General features: G+C 40.2%; 2 protein-coding genes across 10 annotated transcripts in view; both read right to left on the minus strand.

Moving 5' to 3' along the window:
* Positions 1-49: 49 nt before the first annotated feature.
* Positions 50-21,075, minus strand: cers2b (ceramide synthase 2b). Its single transcript, XM_029451763.1, has 11 exons — positions 20,590-21,075; positions 13,309-13,482; positions 12,519-12,636; positions 12,300-12,418; positions 9,592-9,649; positions 9,296-9,346; positions 5,215-5,307; positions 3,782-3,910; positions 3,329-3,435; positions 3,074-3,227; positions 50-2,018 (listed from the first exon to the last, which is right to left on the minus strand). The coding sequence occupies exons 2-11, from the start codon at positions 13,479-13,481 to the stop codon at positions 1,872-1,874; spliced, it is 1,149 nt and encodes a 382-aa protein (XP_029307623.1). The 5' UTR covers position 13,482; positions 20,590-21,075; the 3' UTR covers positions 50-1,871.
* A 2,367-nt stretch (positions 21,076-23,442) lies between these two features.
* LOC115020855 (CUGBP Elav-like family member 3) overlaps positions 23,443-24,923 on the minus strand; it is a 28,465-nt gene continuing 26,984 nt past the window's right edge. For all 9 annotated transcript variants that reach the window (XR_003833688.1, XM_029450866.1, XM_029450871.1 and 6 more), the window contains one exon: positions 23,443-24,593. The gene's annotated coding sequence lies outside the window, so the exon portion shown is untranslated. The remainder of the gene's footprint in view (positions 24,594-24,923) is intronic.

Consider the following 24,923-nt stretch of genomic DNA (forward strand, 5'->3'; position numbering starts at 1 on the left):
TTATTGTGGTCTAATGTTTTATTTACAGGAATGAAAAAAACTTCAAGGATTAACTGTGTGGGATGTTTGCAGACATAATTCACACAAAAAAAGTGCTTTTGTTGTGATTCATGATCTTTGCTTTTATTATTAATAACAATACTTAGGCATCATTAAACAATAAAAATACAAAATAAGAAAAAAAATAACACTGTAATGAGGACACAGCTGTTTCTTCTGTATCACCGGGGAAGAGAGGTTGCTGGTTGGTCGGGGTTAGTAAAAAAGAACGTGGCGGTGGAATGAGGGTGAGTCTGAAAGGAAGGTAATGTATAAAGAAGAGGAGTGGGCGATGTATGAGACAGTGGAGGATATGCTAGTCTTACAATTGGATCTGTGATGTGGAGACAGGAAAGAAAGCAAGCAGACATGACACAAGATGGGAGAAAACGTCCTATACATTACGGATAAGGCACTTGACATAAAAACAACTTTAAAGCAAAACAACAAAATTGCAACACTCATTTCTTGAATTCCTCACAATTCTCAAACAATTAACTGCTAAAAATAGATTTGAATGTATTTCACCTCCTTAACATCAAGTAACATTACCTGTAAAACCGGTTTCATTCACACTCTCATACCTAAAATCATTCAGTTAGATCAACAATTAAAATTCTAACCCAGGTTAACAAACATAACCCAGGCTACAAGGCAGTGAATTGAAGAAATCTGGCCCATATTTGTAAAATCTGGAAACGGTTTATCTGTTTCATTCCATTCGACTTAGTAAAACTCCTGTATTTCAACAAAGCAGCCCACCTTCGCAATGATTTTATTGAGTCATCGGTTTTCAGTGGGTGGCAGCATCAGCGTGATTCAAGACTCGACTGGATCAAACAGCTTCAGCCAAACAAGAGAGGAAAATCATTCAGCTTCGTCAAAACCATCAGGAATCTGTGATTTATATTGCAGTGTTTGTGCTGAGCACTCCTTTCTGGGTATTTCTGATCAAACAGCAAAGAACTAAGTAAGATAACCATTACAGGTCAGACATCTCTTTTGGAAGAATGAATTGTACATAAGGAGCTTTGCTGAATTAAAAATAGAGCAGAAATTAAAAGAAGAAAGCATGATTTTCTTGATGTTTAGAAACTGACACCAAATCTACTCCTTAAAGTGAAGTACTAGGCAGACTATTTTATGGCACAGGCCGCATTGGAGAGTCAGTCCTGCTGCCATTTATGTCAGTATATAAAAGAAACAACTGTATGTGTGTGCAAAGACGTTGCAATAGCGGAACACTTATGTAATTGCATAGACAGAAAATGATGGAATTAAATGCCCTATTGTCTTACTTTCATTCTCTTTTGTTCTTTCATTAGAAAACAAAAAAGGTGCAACAAAATAAAGCAACGCAAGAAGAAAGTAGAAAGCTTTTTAAAAATGGCATTTTAACAGCCATTAGCTGGCTCTAAGGCACACAGAACAAGGAAAGCTAAAGAAGAAGCATCATCACCCCCCCCCCCCCCCCCCTCTCTCCTCTGTCCATTTTCTCTCCTGTCTCTTTGAAATGTTGGGACCGATATCACACATTGACAACTATACATTTTTCTCTAATGACAAAGCAAAAAAAGCCATGCCACTTAGTGTAGTGTATGTCGTCTGCTAGATCTGTGCCCTCTAAATGTACGAATGAATGTGTGTGAGTGCAAAAGTAACAGTGTCAAATTCCCTCAGGATACCTGCTGTTCTTGGTTTTGAGGGAATGACTGGCCCCCTCCTTAACCCAAAATCCCTTCTTCTTTCTCTCTCTTCATCCCTCCCTCCTGCTCCCCTACTGAGGGATATGAGTCCATCTCACATTCTTGCGTCCTGACACTTGTTTGCTTTCACTCTGTCTTGCTGTGGTTGTTGTTGTGGACTGCGTGACCGTTCTGCACCGGCCCATTTTTCTTCAAGTCCTTTTTATCACACTCTTCCTCCTCTTCTGATTCATCAGTTTCATCTTTGTCGCTCCTTTCATCGTCCACTTTTTCCTGAAAAAAAAAAAAGAGGCCAAAACATGTCAATGCTTGAACTGTACTGGAGCTCTGGCCAGAGTCAGAACAAACTTAAACCATCCAGTTGCATGCATTACAATGTATGTGTGTGTGTGTGTGTGTGTGTGTGCGCTTCTGATTGTGCATGAGATCTGTACAATGATATGAATCATTATCAATTTCTGCTTTAAAGGGGAACCAATTCCACACATCAAAGTCTGATAAATTGCTCACTTTTGGATGAGATAGCAAAACCGTAACTTCACAAGTTGTTTATTAACCTAATCGTTGTCTTAGCCCAGAGATTGTTTATAATCATCGCTTTATGAGGATTCACTTTTCTGTTGCTCTTTGTACTGCTGACACAACTGCAACAGTGACTAGACTTTCCTGCTGGGGCTGATGATAAATTCATCATAACGTTATACTGGATAAATGAGCCCAACTAACTGGTGCTACAATATATTGACATTTAGATAGACTCAATTAAACAAACAGCAAAAATGTATTCAGATGGGGAGCCTGTATTCTGACATCAAAAAATGCCCAAACAGGCTTACAAGGCAGACTTTCAATTTCAAAAACATTGAGGGTAATGTAGGCACTAAGTTCTTTTCACAACTAAGAAGAATTTATGGGATAAAAAAAACGATATTTTTGGTTCTGCTGCATCAATGTTTTAACTGTGAGTTCATCTGCTTTCTGTGATCACACTTAAACTGAAACCTCAACTCCGTCCACAGCTTACACTTGAAGTGACACTTCAACCCCTTTCAGGTCTCAGGTCGTCATCCTTAAAATATAAGTATTCAGCGTCTCCAACAACTTTCAGTGTTTATACTTCGATTGTCAACTCACAAGGTTCTTCATTTCAGTGGACAGTACATGCACATCTAATTTTTGCCTTTTTTCTAGGTTCTTATGTTATCTTGTTGATCTCTATTTACTGTATATCTGTCTTTTAATCAGTGCTGGATGATGAAGATGTGAGCTGTAACATTTGAAGATTAAATGGATAAATAAACAGAATCTTGATTTCTTTGTTTGCTTACATTGTGGGTGAGGAAGCGGATTGCCATGCGTATGATGAGGACAGCCCAGAAGATATGAAGACACTGCAGAGTCATCAAAAGTCCGTTGAAAAAGTAGTAACCAAAGAAGGGTTCATACATGGTCACTGGGTAAACCCACGTACAGTAAATAATCCTGCAACAGAGATAGTAAGGATTATGGACAAGTTACCTAAATAACATACATGTGCATATTACGATAACGCATTAAATCAATTGTTTAAAACGTGTGTGTACCAGAAGGGAAAGATGACCAGTCGAGTGATAATGAAGATTGCAGCAAATACAATGAAGATGTAGTTACAGGCATTTCGCCACCCAGCATAGTTGAACATCTTTGCAGACTGTCAGAGGGAGAAAGAAAGAACATTTGTTTAATAGGAAAGTTGCAAATAAATGGATAATGTATTTGTTTGAATAAGGAAAATGGTCGGTTTGCCTCTATTCAAATCAAGATGACAAGACAAAGTGTAGTTTCCTCCACAAGGGGGCAGTGTCATCGTGTTTTATTGCATTCAGTGACTCATGTGGACAAAAAGTAGGGATGCAGCATGTTAACAGTCTAAACAGCATTTTTCTTTTTGGTAGGGATAAATGTCATCAATATAAAACATGATGTGGGGATTATTCATGTTTTTGCTTGCCCAGATGGGCTAATCAAAATACTATGAATGCATGAACAACATTTACCTCAAGGAAGTAATCGGAGGAGTCGTGAACCAGCATGATGAGAGTTCCAGCACGGATGTAGTTAACACACCAGGAGAAGCTGATGAGGAGGATTGTTGCGACATGGTGAACTATCTGCTCCTTAAAGTCCTAAAGAGAAGGTGAAAGGTGACATGGTCGTTAAACTGAGAAAAGGAAAATGTTGAAAAAGGGGCTGTCACGATATCCGCACTTGCTTTTTCCCCTAAACTGTGTACATTTTTGTATGTATGTTTTTATGAAATGTTTTTATAAAGCGTCTTTGAGTACCTAGAAATATAAATAAAATATATTATTATTATGATACAATGTGACAAAATACAAATAAAAATGATAATAATAATGCTATCAGTCGCCTTGATCTTTTACTTTGTTGTGCGTCTTTTTTTTGGCCAATGAATGACACTCCTTTGTGTGTGAAGCGTTGGGGGAATGAGACAAAGCGAGAATGGAAAGAAATGTAAAGGATTTAAGAGGTGCTGGATGATTTACACAATATTATCATATTATTAACATGATATCAATATTCAATTATTTTTAAAATATTACGTTTATCATCAACACTAGTATATCGCAACACCCCTAATTGGGACTATATATATATATTTGTGTGTTACGTGGTTTTAGTTGGTGTGTGTGAAATGGTAAATCCTGCTTAAGAGGCATCTAGGTTACAGATTGTGCACATTCTGCCTCTTTTGCAAGATTCTTCCCCCACTGCTCTCAGCTGATCCCGGCTGAGCAAAGTCCAAACACTAACAACACACACACACACACACACACACACACACACACACACACACACACACACACACACACACACAAACACACACACACACACACACACACACACACACACACACACACGTGCAACAGCGGTTTAATGTCTAGCCCACAGTCCATGCCAGATGTCAAACTGATCAGATAGTAAGAACAGACTTTGTCTTCCTTTTTTGTACATTTAATCATGATGTAAAAACCATACACAAGTGCAGAACAAATATTTATGAGTAAGTCTTCTTATTTTATACCACCTGAACTAAGCCGTGATTAAAGAAGATATCTTAAGTAAGTAGAAATACTACAGTGTAAAGATACTCTGTTACAAGTAAAAATCCTGCATTCAAAATCTTACTTACGTCAAAGTACTATATTCAGTATATTATTAATATATATTATATATACTGCATTATATTTATTGATGTCTAAACTAGTACCTAATGTTGTCAGACAAATGTAGTGGAGTCAAAAGTAGAGTATTTCCCTCTGATGTAGTGAGATGTAGAGTAGAAGTATAAAGTTGCATAAAATGGAAATACAAGTACCTCAAAGTTGTACTTAAGTACAGTACTTGAGTAAATGCACTAAATTACATTCTAGCGCTGGAACTAAGGAGCAGGGATGAATTCACTCACTTTGCGTTTGACATCAGAAGCCACACTGAAGAGCAGAGAGCCGTAGAAACCCAGCTCAATCATGTAGTACCAATACTGAGATGGTAGGAGAGTCTGAAGGAGATGAAACAGAGATTTAATTTCAAAATCCATACATCAATGTGAGCAAATCTATATCGGGAACTAGGGTTGCAACTAACCATTATTATCACTATTACTGATTCATCTTATTATCATTATTCTCTTCATCAATCGATTATTTTTTTGGTCTAGAAAATGTCAGAAAATAGCGACAAATGTCCATTACAAGTTCGTAGAGCTTTACAGGTTACAGGTTTACACATTAAAATTGCTTGTTTTGTCGAAACCAAAACCCAAATATATTTAGTTGATTATTACAGAATGCAAAGACCAACCAGTTCATTTTTGGCATGTTTGCTTATAAAAGTATTTAAATGATGAATCGATTATCGAAATGAAAAAAATCATTACAGCTCTATTGGGAACTCTGTATTAAGAGAATGTCTTGTGTGTCTTTGTGTATCAGGGTTTCTGCACCAAATAGCATTTAAGACTTTTAATACCACATAGGCCTCTCTGGGAACCATCACCTTATCGTGGTGGAGAGGTTTGTGTGTCCCTATGAACCTGAGAGCTGTGTTGTCGTGAGCCTAGTGCTCCTGGTAGGGTCTCCCAAGGCAAATTGGTCTCAGGCGAGGGGCCAGACTAAGAATGGTTCAAAACGACTTCATGAAAAAAAGGGAAAGGAAAGGAGAGACCCTGCCTGGAGGAAGCCCAGGGCCCCCATCTGGAGCCAGGCCCAGAGGGAGGGCCCGACAGCAAGCGCCTGGTGGTCGGGTTTGCCATTGAGCCCAGTCGGGCACAGCTCGAAGAAGCTACGTGGTGCCTCCCATCCATCCATCCTGTGGGCCCACCACTCATGGGAAAAACCGCGGGGATCGGGTGCGCTGTCACACGGGTGGCAGTGATGGTCAGGGACCTCGACGGACCAGACTCGGGCAGCAGAGGCTGGCTCTGGGGACGTGGAATGTCACCTCTCTGTGGGGGAAGGAGCTGGAACTACTGCGGGAGGTGGAGCGCTACCAGTTGGATCTGGTGGGGCTTACATCTACGCACAGTCTTGGCTCCAGTAGGGGACTCCGTAGTCTTGCTGGGAGACTTCAACTCACACGTGGGAAACGATGGAGACACCTGGAGAGGCGTGATTGGGAGGAACGGCCTCCCTGATCTAAACCCGAACAGTCGTTTGTTGTTGGACTTCTGTGCTAGTCATGATATGGCCATAACAAACACCATGTTCGAACATAAGGATGCTCATAAGTGTAGTGGTACCAGAGCACCCTAGGCCAAAGGTCAATGATCGATTTTGTAATCGTATCATCTGATCTGAGGCCTGCATGTTTTGGACACTCGGGTTAAGAGAGGGGCGGAGCTGTCAACTGATCACCATCTGGTGGTGAGTTGGATCAAGGGGTGGGGGAAGACTCTGACTCCAAACGGTTAGTGCGGGTGAACTGAGAACGTCTGGAGGAAGCCCCTGTCCTGGAGATCTTCAACTCACACCTCCGGTGGAGCTTTTCAGACATCCCTGTGGAGGTTGGGGGCATTGGACCTGAGTGGGCGATGTTCAAAACCTCTATTGCTGAAGCAGTGGTGATGAGCTGTGGTCTCAAGGTCTAAGGTGCCTCAAGGGGCGGTAACCCTCGAACACCGTAGTGGACCCCGGTGGTCAGGGAAGCCTTCCGACGGAAGAAAGAGTCCTTCCGGGTTATGTTATCCGGGAAGACTCCGTAAACAGTTGCACGGTACCGAAGGACTAGAAGGGCGGCAGCCTCTGCCCTGTCAGAGGCAAAGAAGCGGGTGTGGGAGAATTTCGGAGAAGCTATGGAGAAGGACTTTTGGTCGGCACCATGGTGCTTCTGGAAATGATGGGGGATCATCGTCAATTTCCCTGACGGAAGTCACTGAGGTAGTCAAACAACTCCACAGTGGCAAAGCCGCAGGGGTTGATGAGATCCGTCTAGAAAAGCTGAAGGCTTTGGGTGTTGAGGGGCTGTCTTGGTTGACACGCCTCGTCAACATTGCGTGGAAGTCTGGGACAGTGCCTAGTGGGTGGCAGACCGGGGTGGTGGTTCCCCTATTTATAAAGGGGGACCAGAGAGTGTGTGCCAACTACAGGGGTATCACACTTCTCAACCTCCCTGGTAAAGTCTACTCCAAGGTACTGGAAAGGAGGGTTCGGCCGGTAGTCGAACTTCTGATTGAAGAGGAACAATGCGGATTCCGTCCTGGTCGTGGATCAACGGACCAATTCTTCACTCTCGCAAGGATCCTGGAGGGGGCCTGGGAGTACGCCCATCCGGTCTACACATGTTTTGTGGATCTGGAGAAGGCGTATGACCGGGTCCCCCGGGTGAAACTGTGGGAGGTGCTGCGGGAGTATGGGGTGAGGGGGTCACTTCATTGGGCCATCCAATCCCTGTACGCCCAAAGCGAGAGTTGTGTCCGGATACTTGGCAGTAAGTTGGACTTGTTCCCAGTGAATGATGGCCTCCGCCAGGGCTGCGCTTTGTCACCAATCCTGTTCGTGATTTTCATGGACAGGATATCGAGACAGAGTCTTGAAGGCGCGGAGCAGCGGGGGCGGTACGGCAATCACTTTACCGCACCTTGTTGTGACGAAAAGAGAGCTGAGCCAGAAGGCAAAGCTCTCAATATACCGGTCGATCTTCGTTCCTACCCTCACCTATGGTCATGAAGGCTGGGTCATGACCGAAAGAACGAGATCACGGGTACAAGTGGCCGAAATGGGTTTTCTCAGAGGGGTGGCTGGCGTCTCCCTTAGAGATAGGGTGAGAAGCTCAGCCATCCGTGAGCCACTCGGAGTAGAGCCGCTGCTCCTTTACGTTGAAAGGAGCCAGTTGAGGTGGTTCGGGCATCTAGTAAGGATGCCACCTGGGCGCCTCCCTAGGGAGGTGTTCCAGGCACGTCCAGCTGGGAGGAGACCCCGGGGAAGACCCAGGACTCGGTGGAGAGATTATATCTCCATCCCCCAGTCGGAGCTGAGGATGTGGCCCGGAGAAGGGAAGTTTGGGGTTCCTTACTGGAGCTGCTACCCCCGCGACCCAACCCCGGATAAGCGGTAGACGATGGATGGATGGATGGAATACCACATAGGATGCAATTTAATACCTTTTTCACAGTCATACCGGTCAAGGAATGACGGAAAACCAGCAAAGAAAATAAGGCCTTCAATTATTTATTAAGTTATCGAGATGTATATCACATTTTGTCAGTACTTCCCAGCTGTAAAGATGAACAATTCCAAGTAATTTAATTAATCAATTAACATCACCTGGACCCAGATAAGTGGCAAAGAATGGATGGATGGATTAGCAAACTAAGTTTTTGCTAAAAATTGACACTTGCCTATTATGGGCAGATGAGCTTCCTACTTGTGGCCAGCAGTAGCAGCAGTGTGCTACAGGTCTGATGGCTCTGACTGTAACTTCACAAAAAAAGGATTGAACCGTATCCTGCAACACAATAAACTGTTGCACTAGAGCTGCAACGATGGTCTAAAAATTGATTAAACAATTGCCAAAAAACAATTGCCAGCTATACTGATTTTTCATGCATAAACGGCAGAAAATGCTGTTTTCAGCCTCTCAAATATGGAGATTTCCTGCTTTTATTTATTTTTTGACATTTCTGGGTTTTGGATTGACAAAACAAGACATCACCTTGGACTTTGAGAAATAAGGATGGATATTTTGAACAGTTTTCTGACATTTTAAAGACCAAACGATAAATCTAAAAAGCAATCAGCAGATTAATAAATAATGAAAATAATCGTGAGATGCAGTCCTATGTTGCAGTGGTCTCACTTGTGCTTTATAGATGTGTTACGTCTGCCAAAATCCAACAGCCACATACAAAAAACGTTCCGTAGGCAAGAGAAAATATTCTCTGAGGAAGACTTTTTAATACCTTCCCAGGCCTTTTTGTAAGGGAACTGACTGTAATGCTTTTCTGCAGATAACCTGGTACACTCGGTGTGATAGCCATCCCAGAGACTTACCAGCACAGGAAAGCCTTGCCACATCTCCTTCAGGTCGTACAGCCAAGGTTTCTGGAAGGACAGATATGATGTGAATGAGACAGCTAGCTTGACAGGTGTATTTATATGTACTGACTCAGCGTGGCAATGAGTCAACGCTGCCCCTCTGACAGTGCGAGAGTTGAAGTTATCACAGAATAAAAAAATGGACTACCATGGACACTGTCATGTTACGATGGCAGGGCAGGTGACGAATGATCATGTAAACATAAAGAGACGAGAGGAGGAGGGGTCGAAGTTAACATGGCAGTACTTACATCGATGAGGGCGGCCAGGCCAGCAATGAAAGCAAGAAGGTAAAAGGTAAATCTCCAACTGCAAGAGAACACACACATACAAACACACTTTCTACTCAGTCAATGGGGAAAAAGACAATAGACCAGCAGACACATAAACACACACCACACCACACACACACATACACACACACACACACACACACACACACACACACACAGTTTCTCACAGTCGCAAACACACAAGAGTGCCAGTTGGAAAGAAATGCGGGGTTGAATGAAGAGCCTGGAAAAATCTGGTGAACTGCATTGAGAATGTCAAATCAGGACACACACACACACACACACACACACACACACACACACACACACACAGCCAAACACGTGCTGACACACAATGAGAGCTGTCAGACAGTCAGTATCCTCCCTGAATATCCTGTAACAGGGACAGTGTGCCTCTCATACAGGTGTAAAAAGGGGATTTTGCACAGGACACACAGCCGCAGAGATAGACAGAGAGAGAAACACAAGAACAGAAATGTGAACACAGAGAAAGAAGAGACACTAAGAGTGTGTGAGTTATACCAGGGGGGAGACATAAGGGAGCGTAACAGAAAGCCTGTTGTGTGCACACAAACAACAGATTGATTCAGAAGAGAAATGTCGTAACACGCACAGCGATAGACACACTATAACGGGGAAGTGCAGTCACATGCATGTCTGCACACATCCACAACTGCATCAATCTGCTTAAATATCACGTTCCACACACTAATATACAGCAGAGACATACACACACTAGTCTGATTCTTCTTCTTGCAGATTAGAGGGTCACTTCACCAAAATTATAAAAAAAAACACTTTTGTTTTTGTCATGCAGATAGTTTGGATTTAATTTGCTTCTCAGCTTTTAAATCGCATCGCCACGTTTACACTGCAAGCATTAGTGCTCAATTCGGATTGATTCATATTGTTTTTTTTATATGGCCAATGAGGGTTAGGAGAAAGAGAGCCAAATTGCATGAAATCAGATCTGATTCTGATTTAGGATCACATAGGAAAGAGGCCCAAGAAAAAAGCAGGCCAGAGTCACATTTATGCAAAAACACTTTTGCCTGCAGTCTGAATGTAGCCTTACATGTCTGCCTCCACAACAACACAACGAAAGCAAGTTTTTGTTGTAATTTGTTGCACTTTAAGGACTCATGAGACATGTTAAAAGATATATTTGCATTTCCAAAGTCTATCTTAAAATTAAAGTCAGAAACCCATATGTATACAGAAACATCACTGAAGAGATCTTTTAATGTCACAAACAGGAGAAATGATAACAGCAAGTTTATGGGCACCTGACTATTGTTTTAAGAAAGACTTGGAACACATTCAAACCTATCCTTTAAAAGGTTTAAGTGCTTAGAAAACTTTTCCAAGAAAATGAGCAGTCCAATCCACTCCAGACCAACTTCAGATTATTGTTTGTCAACTGCTGTTTCCAAAGAATTGGACGATTTATTTTGCTCACAAAGAGGTCTGTCTTCTAATAATTTGGGTGAACTGACCCTTTAGGATCTGTCGATACACATGAACAATGACCAGGACAATGAAACTAATGGTAACAACATTCAAGTCACTACATAGAAATTATACAACAAAACACACAGGGTGGAATAATGCATTTAAAGATCATCTATGAAGGTCTACAAACATATTACTGAACATCCCCCTGTGTGTCGGTCCTACTGATGCTAAGAGTATACCGCTATCTGCTGCGGCACTCTTATAGATATGGATATTTTCTAAGTGTCGTCTGTTGCCACGGTGTGAATCCTGCCAGTTGACACTAGGTAGTTTCAGTAGCTTTGTTTTATCAGGAGATCATGCTGTTGGTTTAACTCAGTTAACGCTCAGACATAAGAATAACCAACAGTGGTGACAGAGCGCCTGTTGCAGAGGCCTGTGCTAATGAGTGAGGTGTCGGGGCTACAGGCATGGTAACAGCAGAGTGGCATTGTAATGAGTGCATGTTAAAAATAGAGGGCTACTTTTGCCCTCAGAAATGTGCTCATGTAGCCAGAGGAACGCAAGGCCAGGCAGCTGTTTCAACCTGCTCCATAGCACTATAGACACGTGTGCGTATAGCTGCAGGGTTGAAATATTTTGTTGGCTAACCCGTAAATTAGCAATAGCCAGTGGGATTTTATCATTGGATTTCGGATTATAGCATTATAGCATTCGGATTAAGCTCTGTGGTGTACAAATGTTTATTATATTTACATGTTTTGTTCAGTAGGATAATCTTCATGATTGAACACCACTTTTTGAAGCGTGAATGCAATCGGCAGAAGTAAAAAGCCAAAGTTAGGCTATAAGCAAACTACACCTCAGTCGCATGACTTCAACGTCACTTGCTATCAACTGCCTTTTTTAAGACGTGTAAAAGTTTCAAAATTCACAGGTGGGGTATTTACATATGTATTTAATGTTAAAGGCAAAACGTGAAAATCTCTTAAGCTTCTGTTAACCACAGACCTCATTTCAGGCATCTAACTAAAGATTCCTTTGAGATGCAGGAAGTGCAAAAATGCTATCTCATTTCCTTTTAGGACTAATTTCTGCAGCACTATGTTTACAAAAAGAGAGAGTGTGTGTGTGTGTGTGTGTGTGTGTGTGTGTGTGTGTGTGTGTGTGTGTGTGTGTGTGTGTGTGTGTGTGTGTGTGTGCGTGTTTACCTGGCCTCTCGAAACCTTTTGAGCAAACTCGGTCTGTCCTGGTTCCTTCGTCTCCTGAACCATCTCTGCACATGTCTTTCTGAACAGCCGGTTTGCTTGCATAGACTTGCTATTGATGTCTGAGATCAGCACAAAGAGGTCATATTTAAGTATTTAATTTCCTGACAACAAACACAGCAGTCTTTTTTTAAGTGCGTATGGGTGAATGCAAACATGTACCTGTGTGGGGTTTTTGGTCATGTTACAATAGTAGGACTCCAGTGTGGGATTGTGAGGGACTTTGAGCCGCACTGTCTCTTTCACCCCGAACAGAGAAGCCAGGGGTGTGGCCACCGTCCTGCAATCAAAAAAAGGTTGTTGGGAATTAGGATTAAAAGGAGATGAAATGTAAATGAAATACAGTAATCTACATGGAACAACAGGGAAACTCTTTTAATTTATGATAAAAGGATCTCCTGAAATTTGAGCTGATTGCCGTGGCCGATGTTTATCTGATGTGTCGCATCAATTTTGCGCCAGAATGCGTGAATGTTGTTTTAGTTATTTGAGGTTAAAGGTTGTTCATTTGAATGACTGAATTTGTGGTCATTCAAAGACAGTGTAATGAAATGTTGAATGACTTTGAAACAGTTTAGTTAATATTTGACAAAAAACAACAACAAAAGACATCGGTATAGGCAATCACCCAAATAGTTATTTTAAACATCGTTATCTGTATTGGCCCATAATTTCACAATAGGTGCATCCCTACACGGCATAGGGAATATTAAATTCTTGCTGAGGTAAATCCTGCATTGTGGAGTAAAATCATGTAATTAGAGGTCAGAGGATGAGATAACCGAAGTGCAGACTAAAGGAGAAAGAAAAGGAAGAGAAGATGAGAGTTAGACTGGACCGAGGACATAAAAACAGTTGTAAATATAGTGGGAGCAAATGTTTGAATTAATAACCAAAGACTTAAGATTAGGGGCACAGATATCCAGTAACCCAGCGTGAAAAATGGACTGACCTTTCAAAGATCTGACGGATAATGAGGAACACAACGGCGATGGGCAGCGCCACCCACAAGTCGTGGGCTTTGGCGTATACTCGTCCATCCCGATCCTCCAGGTCAGCCCAGCCCAGGCCCTCCGGAAACCACAGCCGCTCCCGCCAGAACCAGTCGCTCAGCCCCGACAGCATCCTGCAACACAGGAGGACACACAAGAAGTCAGCACTAGCGCTATGGGGTTGTACATCCTGTACAGCTAAAGGCTCAAGACCACAGATACACATGTTCTAGAGGCAGAATCCACACCCTAACAAATGTTTCTACCTCAAATCTGAATGTACAAGCCGTCTATAGGGGCTTGCTTTAGGGGCTTTGAATTTTAGGCAGCAGCAAGACAGGCCCGGCTGTGTATAGGGGAAGACATCTGGGATTGTGAAAGTTTGCTCCCATGTAATTAAAAGCATTAGATGATGGCACCAAAGTTTCCCTCTCATTTGGAAGCCTGCCTGTAAGTTTTCCTAATTCATATAACAGAGCACAAGCAGCATGCAGGGAGCTCGGCTCAGGAGGCCCACGTGAGGGAGGAGAAATCACACTATCAACTGAGCTTCATGCTTTCAACCCCAGCGCTGTCCTAAACAATTAACAGCAGCTGCAAGATTTCTTTTTTTCATTCGGCGAGTACAGAGATGAATGTTTCTGCTGCTAAATTCAGGGAGTGGCCGAGAAAGAAAGTCAAAAGAGAACTAGCGTCTGAGGGGTGTGAGTCACGATATATCCATATGTGCAAAGCAGCGGGAGCGCCCGCACACACTTCATCTCTGGAGTCCCCTTGCAGATCTACAGTAACTCCCCTCCCACCCACTGCAGCTGTAAATGCCAAAGCCCTGAAAATGCTTCACTTCCACTCCCATCCCAACCCTGCTATTCCCAGCCAGTAATCAAGAAGGATTCCCTCGTTGGCCTGGAGAGCCATGTGTAATGCTCTCCCTCCCTTGACTATCTTTAAAATCTGTTGCTGAAATTAGACTTGGATGTAAAGAACTGATACAGGTTTGCTCAAGGAGAGGCTGTGTGGTTAGACAACGCTGACAAGGGCTTTTAAACAAAGTAACAGCGTTCTTCATGTAAAAGACTCACTAAGTTAGTAAACTTAACTTTGAGCAATAAAGACAGATTCTATAGACAGATGTCATTTATTCCTTTTCACTAAAATTTAGGATTGAAACACTGCAATTATTTTCATTATCAAATAATCTACCAATTTCGGAAGTTAGCGAAAAATGCTGTTTAAAATGTCCTGGACCCGATCAAAAGTCCAATAAAGTATCGCTTATTTTCATAGAAAACTAACCAAATATTCACATTTAGCTGGACCAGAGTATCTTTGGCATATTTGCTTAAAAAGTGACCTAAACTATTAATTCCTTAATTTAAATTTCAGCTTTACAGAAGTTGCGAAATGTTAAATGCTGTGTAAACACAAGCAGACACACAAGAACTTCGCTTAAATGAAGGAGTCTAAAATGTTGATTGAAATCTGGAACAATCAGAACACATTTTGGAAGGTACCAAAAAAATATTGAAGTTTGAAACCCAGTCCTGACATTGGTCTTAGTTCATGATTAGTTCTGTAAATAGTCTACGAATTATTCAGATCAGCTCTTGGTTTTTGACACTGATACTCCACCATTCATTAAGTCAATCCTAAAGATAATTCATATTGCTGCTCTGAAACGTCCTTGAGACGGTGTCATGCTTCAGTGTGTTGGTTATTTTCAACATCATGTCATGTTAGTCATGGCCCCGTTTCCTGTTGCAACAGCACGGCTGGCCGAGCACTGGGCTCTTCCTTCTCTCTCTCTCTCTCTCTCTCTCTCTCTCTCTCTCTCTCCCCCCCCCTCAGCACAGGTGGTGGTGGATAGGAAGGGTGACACATTTTTCCCAGTTATTTTGCCAACTGTTCCCTGTAGAACTACGTCTCACTTCTCCTGCCACATCTTGTGAGTTCTGCTGAACAGCTTGGTTGTATGCACGTGTAGCTCCATAAGAAGCAGCGTAATCTCACCAAAACCAGATAACTGATTGATGAGCGCAAGTAAAGATGGTTCAAAGGGCAGAAGTGCTGAGGAACGTAGACAGGTAAAGTACGTTGACTACTTCTGTTATAAAAGATTACACTTAATAACAACCAAATATAAACTGTTAATAAGGCCATCAAGCTCAGAATACACACATGCACAGACACCCAAAAACAAACAATCAAGGAGATAACGCTTGCAACTAAACAAGGACAAATTCGTTCTATTTCGCATCGCTGCCATGTGAAGGCGATTTAGGATTCAGGAGGATATTTTAGGGTTTCTACTTGAGATCATCCAGTGAATTCAGCATGTTAAAGCTCTTTTCCCCCCACAGCTTTCCTAACAACACATTCCATTGGCTCACAGGATCATATGACCAGCGTCTGACCATTTTAAAGGTCCAATAAAAATAAAGGATGCCTCTGGCATGGGAGGGAGAAAGGAAGTTCTCTCACTGTCTCATCTCTCTTCCTCACTATCAAAATACATTACAAGGCTGTGGTGATTGTAAACACAGAGTAAAGCTCCACATGATACTGACATGTTTCTTCTCGGCTCTATTTGAAGTTTATAAATTCAGAATGCAGTTTCTCAGAAAATGGGTTAAAAAAAAGGGGAACAAGCCTCAGAGGAAACACCTAAACAGACCAGACTGGATCCTGGTACAGAGTCGGGGAGTATTTACAGAATGTAAACATACTGCCACCATAGCAAGTGAGCCATTCCCCTTCACTCACCATGGATGAAAGACATCTTCTGGAGTCTTACAGTCACCCAATACTTTGTTTATCTTTATGATAGAAAACTGAGTGGACTAGAGGAACATAGGGCATGAGACAGTAGCAGTGAGTCACTCATAACACACCATCTATGTGCAACTACCCATTTACTCATATCCATCCATACTTAAGTTGTTCACTGAGCGCTGACTCATTCAGACAGCTTACACAGCTTTTAGTACTTTTAGATCTGTCAGCTACTGAAAGTTGGCTTTGAATGCTTGTTCAGATTCTTGTTTAGTTGTAATTCTTTGATTAGCTATTTTCTGAATTGAATAATCTTTTTTTTGCTAAATTTAGATTGTGTTTTATTTAGGAACATGTCTTGTATATAGACGCTGTAAATGAAGAGAAAATGGACACCAAGTTCAGCTTATTTCGTTAAATAAAATATTTTATATTCCTCATTGTGAGGTAATGAAAAGTACAATTAGGGATTAGTGCCAACGCTTAGGTATCATATTAGCACCAGTATAACAAGATATACAATGATACCCAGCTCTAAGCCTGACATATTGAGCCGATAGCGGCACTGTTATAATTATCTCAGTCATGCCGTTCATTGCTGACCTGGTGTAGGATTTCCCTGCATCAGCTACTATATAATTAAGCAATAGCTCACGACAGGCCGTGGTATATGCTCATTATATCACAGTTAAGGGGCGTGGTTCGGCCCCCTTAACTGTGATATAATGACCATATATCACGGTCTGAAGTGAGCTATTGCTTTTATAAAACGGTTACCAAGTGTGGCAATATGAAAGAAAAATACATACTCCAATTTAAATAGTTTTTATTATTAAATAATGATGTTCAAAATAAAATAGTCCCTCCGTTGCCTTCTGCACAAAACATAGTGCGAGGTGGTTGCTATGCAACAACACTAACAGCTAGCGAACATATTAGACAGACAACGTTGATCGATTATTTGGTCTACCTGCTCTTCACGTAGCTCTGCATGTCGTCTTTTAGGGGCTTTTTTCTCTGGAGATAGGCACTGATCGATCCACTCCTCCAGAATAACGCTTTGTAACTTTGTTTCCCTTTAACACCGAATGTGTCGGCGATTGCAAGCAAGATTTTGGATTACCGTAATTATGTCATAGTTTGCGCAATCGAAAATATTTCAACGGTTTCTGAAAGCTGAGACTCTGCGCTTTACAGCATATATCGATTCATTACGGTAATTTCATTTACGGCCCTCCCGGAAGCCCGCGAAACAGCGCCTTTGTTCTGAGCGAATACACACACAGATTAAATTAAAATGGAAGCAAGACGGTATGTAAATCAACACTTGTATTGCGTTGTGACTTGTTTAGAACAGTGTACCAAGTCTGTAAGGTTGTACTAGGTGTGTAATTGTACTTAATCAATTAACTAACGGACGTAATTTAACAACTGTAACGGTGTAGCTTTTTCTCAGACGCGAAGGGATACTGACTTGTTGTGAAAAGTAACTACAATTCTACCCGTGATATACGCTCATTATATCACGGCTAAGAACCAATCAGATTGCTTGATTTGACATGTCCGTTTTATAACAGCCTATAAACCTGCAATGACATATGCACAATGCATTGATAAATCTGACTGTTTTGTAAATTGACTAAAATATTGTAGTAAATGGGTCCCCTTTCCTATCCGGGCGGATAACCTCAAGGCATTATTTACTATGCTATTTTGTGTAGCATTTAGGGATATATTACAGGGTTCGTACAGCTTCAATTCAAGCACATTTGAAAAAACTATTAAGATACCTAAAACAAAAATGTCCACTCTTGAAGTCTTCATTATGACACCTTAATTGTTACTATGAATGCAATTTGCAAAAAAATAAAGAATTTCTTTATTCCCACAGCAATCAATGTATATTGTCACTTTGTTTATTTTACCAGATGTTCATATTAACTTTGATTGTATTTTCTGATGATTATTGATGGACCAAACGATTAATTGAGAAAATACATGGCTGACTTATCGGACTTATAAGGACAGTAATCGGTAGTTGCAGCCCTAAGAGTAAAATGTTTGATGGAAACACTGGATACATGTAATGTGCTGGTGCAAAGTTGTGGCCATTGTCAAAACATTAATATCAGCTCTCGTATGAATTTGCAAGTTCAACTTTCGGTTAAATTTTAGGCAAATATTGCGGGCAATGGTCACTCTCCTGCATTTGCACATGTGTGACCATCCCCTCAAACTGCAGATTATAATAGATGGTAGGTAATAAGATGAAATAAGAAAGGATAGAAAAAGATGCACTTTATTGTCCCCGAGGGAAACATTTTCTTGGGCCAAAGTGCTACATGCAGCTGCATTAAACTTAGAACTTCATTTCTTGTGGTCCAACGAAGATTGGAGTTGGCAGACAATAGTAATGAAAGGTATATGAAATCCTGAATGCACATATTGTGGGATGAAGTGTCAGTTCAGGAGGCTGGCAGACTCTTTGCCAATGGTTCATCAGCTGTAACTCGAATCATGCTTTGGTCATTTTGAGGGGTGAGTCAGACAGATCCTTCACATTTTAGACATACCTCTGGATCTGGGTTTGAATGAAAACAGTACATTGTATTTTTAATAGAGTACAAGATACAGGAGTTACGCAAACATGATGTACTCAAAGAAAAAATGTAAAATCATCCCACGGGCAGACAAGCCCGTGTGTGGTGATCTGTTTCATCACTGTTATCCAATATTCTGTGATATAGATAGAGAGATAGAGAGCACAAGAGTCTACTTCAATACCTTTGACACTGATCTATGACCCTCATGAATTATTAATGAGGAGATTCAATCAGTCAGCAGACTGATTTGAATAGGGCTGTTCAGGAGATGTGAGGTAATATTGTCATGTTGATTCTGACTAGATTCAGGTCAATTAAGGCCTTTGAGTAAATTCAGTTACCTTGCCCAGAGCCATTAGATGACCCCTAAGTATATGTGAGTCTATTCTTTATGTTGATTCGAAAATCTAAATGGTAATGATTCCTTCAACTGAATTACTGATTAGTCAGGGAACAGAGCTGAGAGTAGAAGTTATGATCATTGACAGATGATAATCGAAGTTATTTTTTGACCATGTTAGGTAAATATAAACTACAGCATATAAATGTGTTTGCTCTTTAGACTGCAAGGGTTTTGTGGGGCTAACATAATGTTTGACCTGGATGCAGAGCTTTCAGCAATAAGACGGTTTCTCTTCCTAATGAATTATTCAGTAAGTTCTTTCAAATTGACAATCACATATAGTAAGTAAGCATCTTGTAGTCTGGGGAACAATAACTTTCATTATGAATCAATGCAACATTTATCTTTTGGATTGATTATTCTGTCTATGAAATTGTTCCTAACCCAAAAATATACAATTTACTGTAACAAGCAGCAAAACCTCACATTTGAAAAGCTGGTACCATCAAATGCTCAAATACTAAATAAATAACTTGTTGTTTTCTTTCAATCAAATATTTGATTATTGTTTAAGCACTACTGTCAGGCGTTCATGGTACTTCAACCCACGATTAACATGTTTGACCTGGACACATACATTCCCCATTATCATGTCCAAGATTTGCATATATTTGAGTATGAATGAGTGCTCAAGATGATTTAAACAAATCTCATATGGTTACAAACAAAACAACACTCTTCCCATCTGACTATGTAGCCTTATGCACAATTTGTATTACATTTACACTGCTGTTACTTTTTTATTACCTTACATTTGCAATACCTCCACTATCATATTCTCTGCTAGTGCTGTTGTAAATCTGGTGGCTAGACTATCACTTCACTTCACTGCTGTGGATGAGTTTACAGCTACCCTAACTCAATTTATGAGATTATTATTCTCTAAATGTTTTACATTTCATTGTGGTGTTCATATTATGAAGCTTGGAAATAGTGGAATATCTAAGTGAACACAATGGGGCAGCAGGACATGAGGGGCTCCCAAACTGAAACAAATCACTGTAATTATTACAAAACATTGATGTTCTTTACAGTTAAAATAGTAAACACGTATTATCACCCTGTATATTTCTGTCTGCAACTCATGGTGTTGTATTTGCGGCATGTAGATGTGTAGTTACAGTGATAACGTGACATAATCTCCTGCTAGGTAGCAAACTTTAGAAACCGACCCACCACTGTCTGGGCCACGCGCCAGGCAGCCCCTGTGTCTTCATGTTATACATTAAAGGTTAATAACGTTGTGTACTTTCAAATAGTTACAGCTTATACAACGACATTTATGCGTTTTGACGTAAAATAAACAACCAGAAAGAAGCCTGTTTGTTATATTTAATTAAGCAACCAAATGAATGCGTAATGACGTCTGAGCGAAGGATGCGGAGCGTCACATTAACGAATAATAACGTCTAACGTTACTCCTCTAACGTTACTCTCCGACATGAAAGTGAAACTGTACTTACTTTGGTGTTTTCCCCCGTATTGAAGCGTGAAACAGTGCCTGCAATTAGGAAATGTGTTGTATCTTTCCACAAAGTCGTCCGGGTCCCACCCAGCTAGCTAGCTAAAAACCTAACGGTCCTGTTGAGTGTGCCCAGCCCGCTGGTTCTGCTCAGAAGAAGGGTGCAGTTTGTGTCCAAGTTTAGTATCCGGACTCATGTTTACATCTTTCCATAACGTACAAAGTTTGTTTTTCGTCTTTAGAAAAACATGGATGAGGTGAAAACAAAAAAGTGTCAATAGATGGGACAACGTGAGATGCTACTGAAAAATGCGACCCGATATTTTTCTACCAACAAATGTCAGGGCTGTTTTCTCTCTCTCGTCGTGACCCAGCTAATATTTATTTTTCTCTTGTGTGTCTCCGGTAGTCGGCGGGGTCTGTCTGGTGTCTGGCCGGACAGAGGTGGAGGACGGGCCGGCACGAGAGCAGCGGAGTGAGAGGAGCAGACAGAGGGAGGAGTGAGTGAAGGAATAACGGAGAGGGAGGGACGCAGATGACGTCCCAGCACATGAGAACATTTGGCTGACACACACGCTCACGCGTGTATTGCAAAACACATCCGTATTTTTGTTACAGCTCGTAGATAGGTTTTACCCCTTCTTTGTAGAATAACTTTGTTAATGGGTGACAGACCTCTGTATTCTGGTCACAACACTTCGTTTTCAGTTTTTTCATATTCTCATGGATGATAAAACTACTCATTTGTCTCGGGTCACAGCGCTTTACCATAGCTGACCTTTGACCTCCTTGTTTTACGCAAACGTAGCTTTATCTACTGTAGCAGTCGTTTACTGTGAATCTGTAGCTGAATGTAAAATACATTTTATTCAGTTATTAAATCATAGTATTTCTATAGCAATATATATATATAAATAAATATATATATATATATTTGTAGGGGCTATTATGTCGACCTTTTTAATAATAATAATAATACTAATAATACTAATAATAATAATAATAATAATAATAATAATAATAATAATAATAATAATAAACGTTATACAGCCCCTTTCAAAACAAAGTTACAAAAGGCTTTACATGGTGAAAACAGGAATAAAAAGCATTTTGGAGCTGCAATAAGATAAAAACACGAGACATGTTGGAAATAAAATGTTGTGTTTGCATGAATGAAAAGCTTTTTTTATTTTTATAAAGATAAAGTTTGAGAAGTGATTTTAAAGATGTAACTGATTTTGAAGGTATCAGTCTATAGTTCTTTTGTCTTCTGCAGAATTACAGTTTAATTTGTTCTGTTATACTTCTTTAGGTAGGTAACTGCCCTTCAGAGCCACTGGCTAACACCTACATTTGTGATGAAACACTGACATTACCTCAAATGATCTCCTACTTGGAAAACAGTTTTGGCACAAATATACTAAACCTTTAAAAATATATATGACTTTTGATCTTTTAAAAGAAACAAACAAAAGCGATTCCAAATGTTTGTCATTCCATGGCAGTGTAGTTTTTTCATTTGTTTGCATTGTAGTTGCCCTTCTTTCAGCCAAAGTGGTGTTTCAAAAGGGATAAGAGGAAGGTTATTTTGCTGTCCTAGTGACCCATGAACTACAAAAAAAGCATGCAAGAGGTTACAGGCTGACACGCAGCACAAAATGACATAAAAGTCTGACTAACCTCAAGCCTGTAAAAGAGCTCTCCCCAGATAGTGACAGTTTGCACATGTTCAACAGGTTCATATGCACAAGGTCAGGTAGGTTGCCACTGCTCTTAATTTGTGGATAAGAGGGACATTTTATGGCCTATTATAATAATAAAATAATTGTTATATTTATATAGCACCTTTTCAAAACATAATTATAAAGTGCTTCACAACAGCAAGATAAAAACATATTTAATTAATTTGGTAAATTATTAAAGATTCTTTATTAAAGATTTTAAATGGCAATGCCAAGGGGTCAAGATTTAAAAAAATATTAACCAACTGTTGTCAATTAAGAACAATTTGTCATTAAAGTAGGTTCTTGGAAAATACCCCATAACTACCTCATAAAACATCTTTATGAAGTTTAAAAATAAATCATGCAATTAAACCTCAAAATATGCTCAATGAAGACGCTTCACATGATGGAGTCTAATTGCCAAAGCGTGTGTCTGTTGCTAAATTACATTTCAATTTATTTAACACATTACTGGGAATTCTTTTAAGGAGTTTCCTCTTAAATCATACCTATTATTCTAAAAGTGGATGACAGGTTTGGCTTACCTCAATCAATATTGGTATTCACATGCACTTGACCTCTCCTTATTGAAACAATTGAACCATGTACTTATTCTTGACAATCCAATTGCCAACACTATCTTTTCAATATTTAACTTTGGGTTCCTAGAGTAGAGCAATTCAAAGCCTTTATAAACCACAGGGCTGAAATACTGTATTACTAAGTAATTATCTTTGCTCTACTCATAATTTGGCCTGAACACTTACATGTTTTCTCTTTTAGTAAATTAAACTGAAATTAGTTTTATCAAGGGAAATAAGTGAGAAGAGTTTACTGGACCTAGGCACACAAAGATAAAACAAATACAGCATTTAATCCTGCTGATAAATAAGTAGCCTACTCCCATAAACGAATAAAGGAGATAACAAGCTTGGCACGTCCGTTTATTGTGGGTGTCTGTCATTCTCTGGTGAATTCTTTCTACTTACGCCCCCTTCTGGTCAAAAGATGGATGTGCGCTCTCATTTCTGTGACATTTTTGTGTTGAATCATTCAAATCAAGATTTTTGTGTAAAAGAAATCATAAAAAAAATCGGTATCACACATAAAAACACACATAACAAATCACAATAGGTCCTTTAGTATGATACTTTTTATTTTAACTTAAAAAGAGAGTGGATCAAAAACAGGATTCAATAAATAAGAAATAAATATAATTGCTGTAATAATTAATACATACATTATAATTACTCGATTGCAAGAGTCTGACAGAAACAGGCCCTCAAAAGGTTTTCTCTAGAAAATTCTAAAATCAAAATATTGCAACCCACTCAAACCCCTTCTCCCAATAAACAAAATAATTGATAAATTAGTAAATAAATAAAAAATAGCTCAAATATTAAAACCTCCCGAATAAAAGTGCGACCCCTCCCTCCCCCAAGTTTCACCTAAAATCTAAGTAGAAATTTAAAGTAGGTTAGTGATTTCCCATTTTACAATTTGGAATGTAATATCCCTTTATGAGGATGATGATGTTACTAGTGGTAATAATAATAATAATAATAATAATAATATGAATGATAATAATAATAATAATAAATAATAATAATGTCGCTGTGTCCTGTTCAGTGTTTATCTAAAGTAGTATTCTTTTTGCATTTTTTCTTGTTTTTTAAATGCCGCTCTTTGTAAACTAAATTATTTACAAGTCATTAGGATTTTCTCCAAAGTCTCTCTAACCTACTCATTTAGTCGTCTTTTTTGTTTTTCTTTCTTTTTTTATTATGAAACATCGGCCCCTCTATATTTGTCATGGAATAGACATGGTATAGACATGTTAAAGTCTATTGAAGTGATATATCAGCATTTTTTTTTATCAGCATACTTCCACACATGCTCGGTCTGAGTTGCCTAACTGTACTAAACACCCTGTTGGCAAACTCCACACAGACCGTGGTCAAACCAAGCTCTTGGCTGTATGGGTAAGATTACTGACTCGTGTGAACCATGTGTGTTTTGTGTGAGTGTCTGCAAGTGTGTGTGTGTGTGTGTGTGTGTGTGTGTGTGTGTGTGTGTGTGTGTGTGTGTGTGTTTGTGCACCTTATGTACATTTGTATATCAGCCTTGCACCGTTCGAGGATCAGTGTTGAGAGCACATGTGTATTCGTGTGAGTGTGTGTCAGTGTGTGTGGCTGCACTCCCCGGATGCTCAAAGGTAGCAGACAGTCTGAAAGCACTATGAACCCTGGGATTCCACCTCGGCTGGACTCTGAAAGGTCACCTGTGAGGGGGAGGGAGAGTCGGGGGGTAGAGGGAGTGATACATAAACAAGGAGGGAGGGACAGAGAAGGAGGGAGGATATGTTAGAGAGCAAAGTTATAAATACACTGAAGCTCCCATGTTTCTGTCTGATCTTTACATCTTGTCAAACATGCTCCTCCCGTCAAACAAAAGGCATGACTTGAACCGCTTTCATACGTCTGAGAGCAAACTGCACCTTTACGATGCTCCTAGCTTGTCTTTGCTTGTTTCATCTGGGTGAGGTAAATCAAGAAAGCATCATTCACATTTGTAAAGCTCTGTCTTTCAACAGCAATAATTAAATCATGGT

This window comes from Cottoperca gobio, chromosome 16 (genome assembly GCF_900634415.1).
Source record: "Cottoperca gobio chromosome 16, fCotGob3.1, whole genome shotgun sequence".
Lineage (NCBI taxonomy): Eukaryota > Metazoa > Chordata > Actinopteri > Perciformes > Bovichtidae > Cottoperca > Cottoperca gobio.

Coding starts and splice junctions, on each gene's coding strand:
- cers2b (XM_029451763.1), bottom strand. CDS start 13,481: ATGCTGTCGGGGCTGAGCGACTGGTTCTGGCGGGAGCGGCTGTGGTTT. Junction 9,650..12,299: donor AAAAGGTTTCGAGAGGCCAG/GTAAACACGCAC, acceptor GTTCTCTTGCAG/TTGGAGATTTACCTTTTACC. Junction 3,436..3,781: donor CCTCCGATTACTTCCTTGAG/GTAAATGTTGTT, acceptor TCCCTCTGACAG/TCTGCAAAGATGTTCAACTA.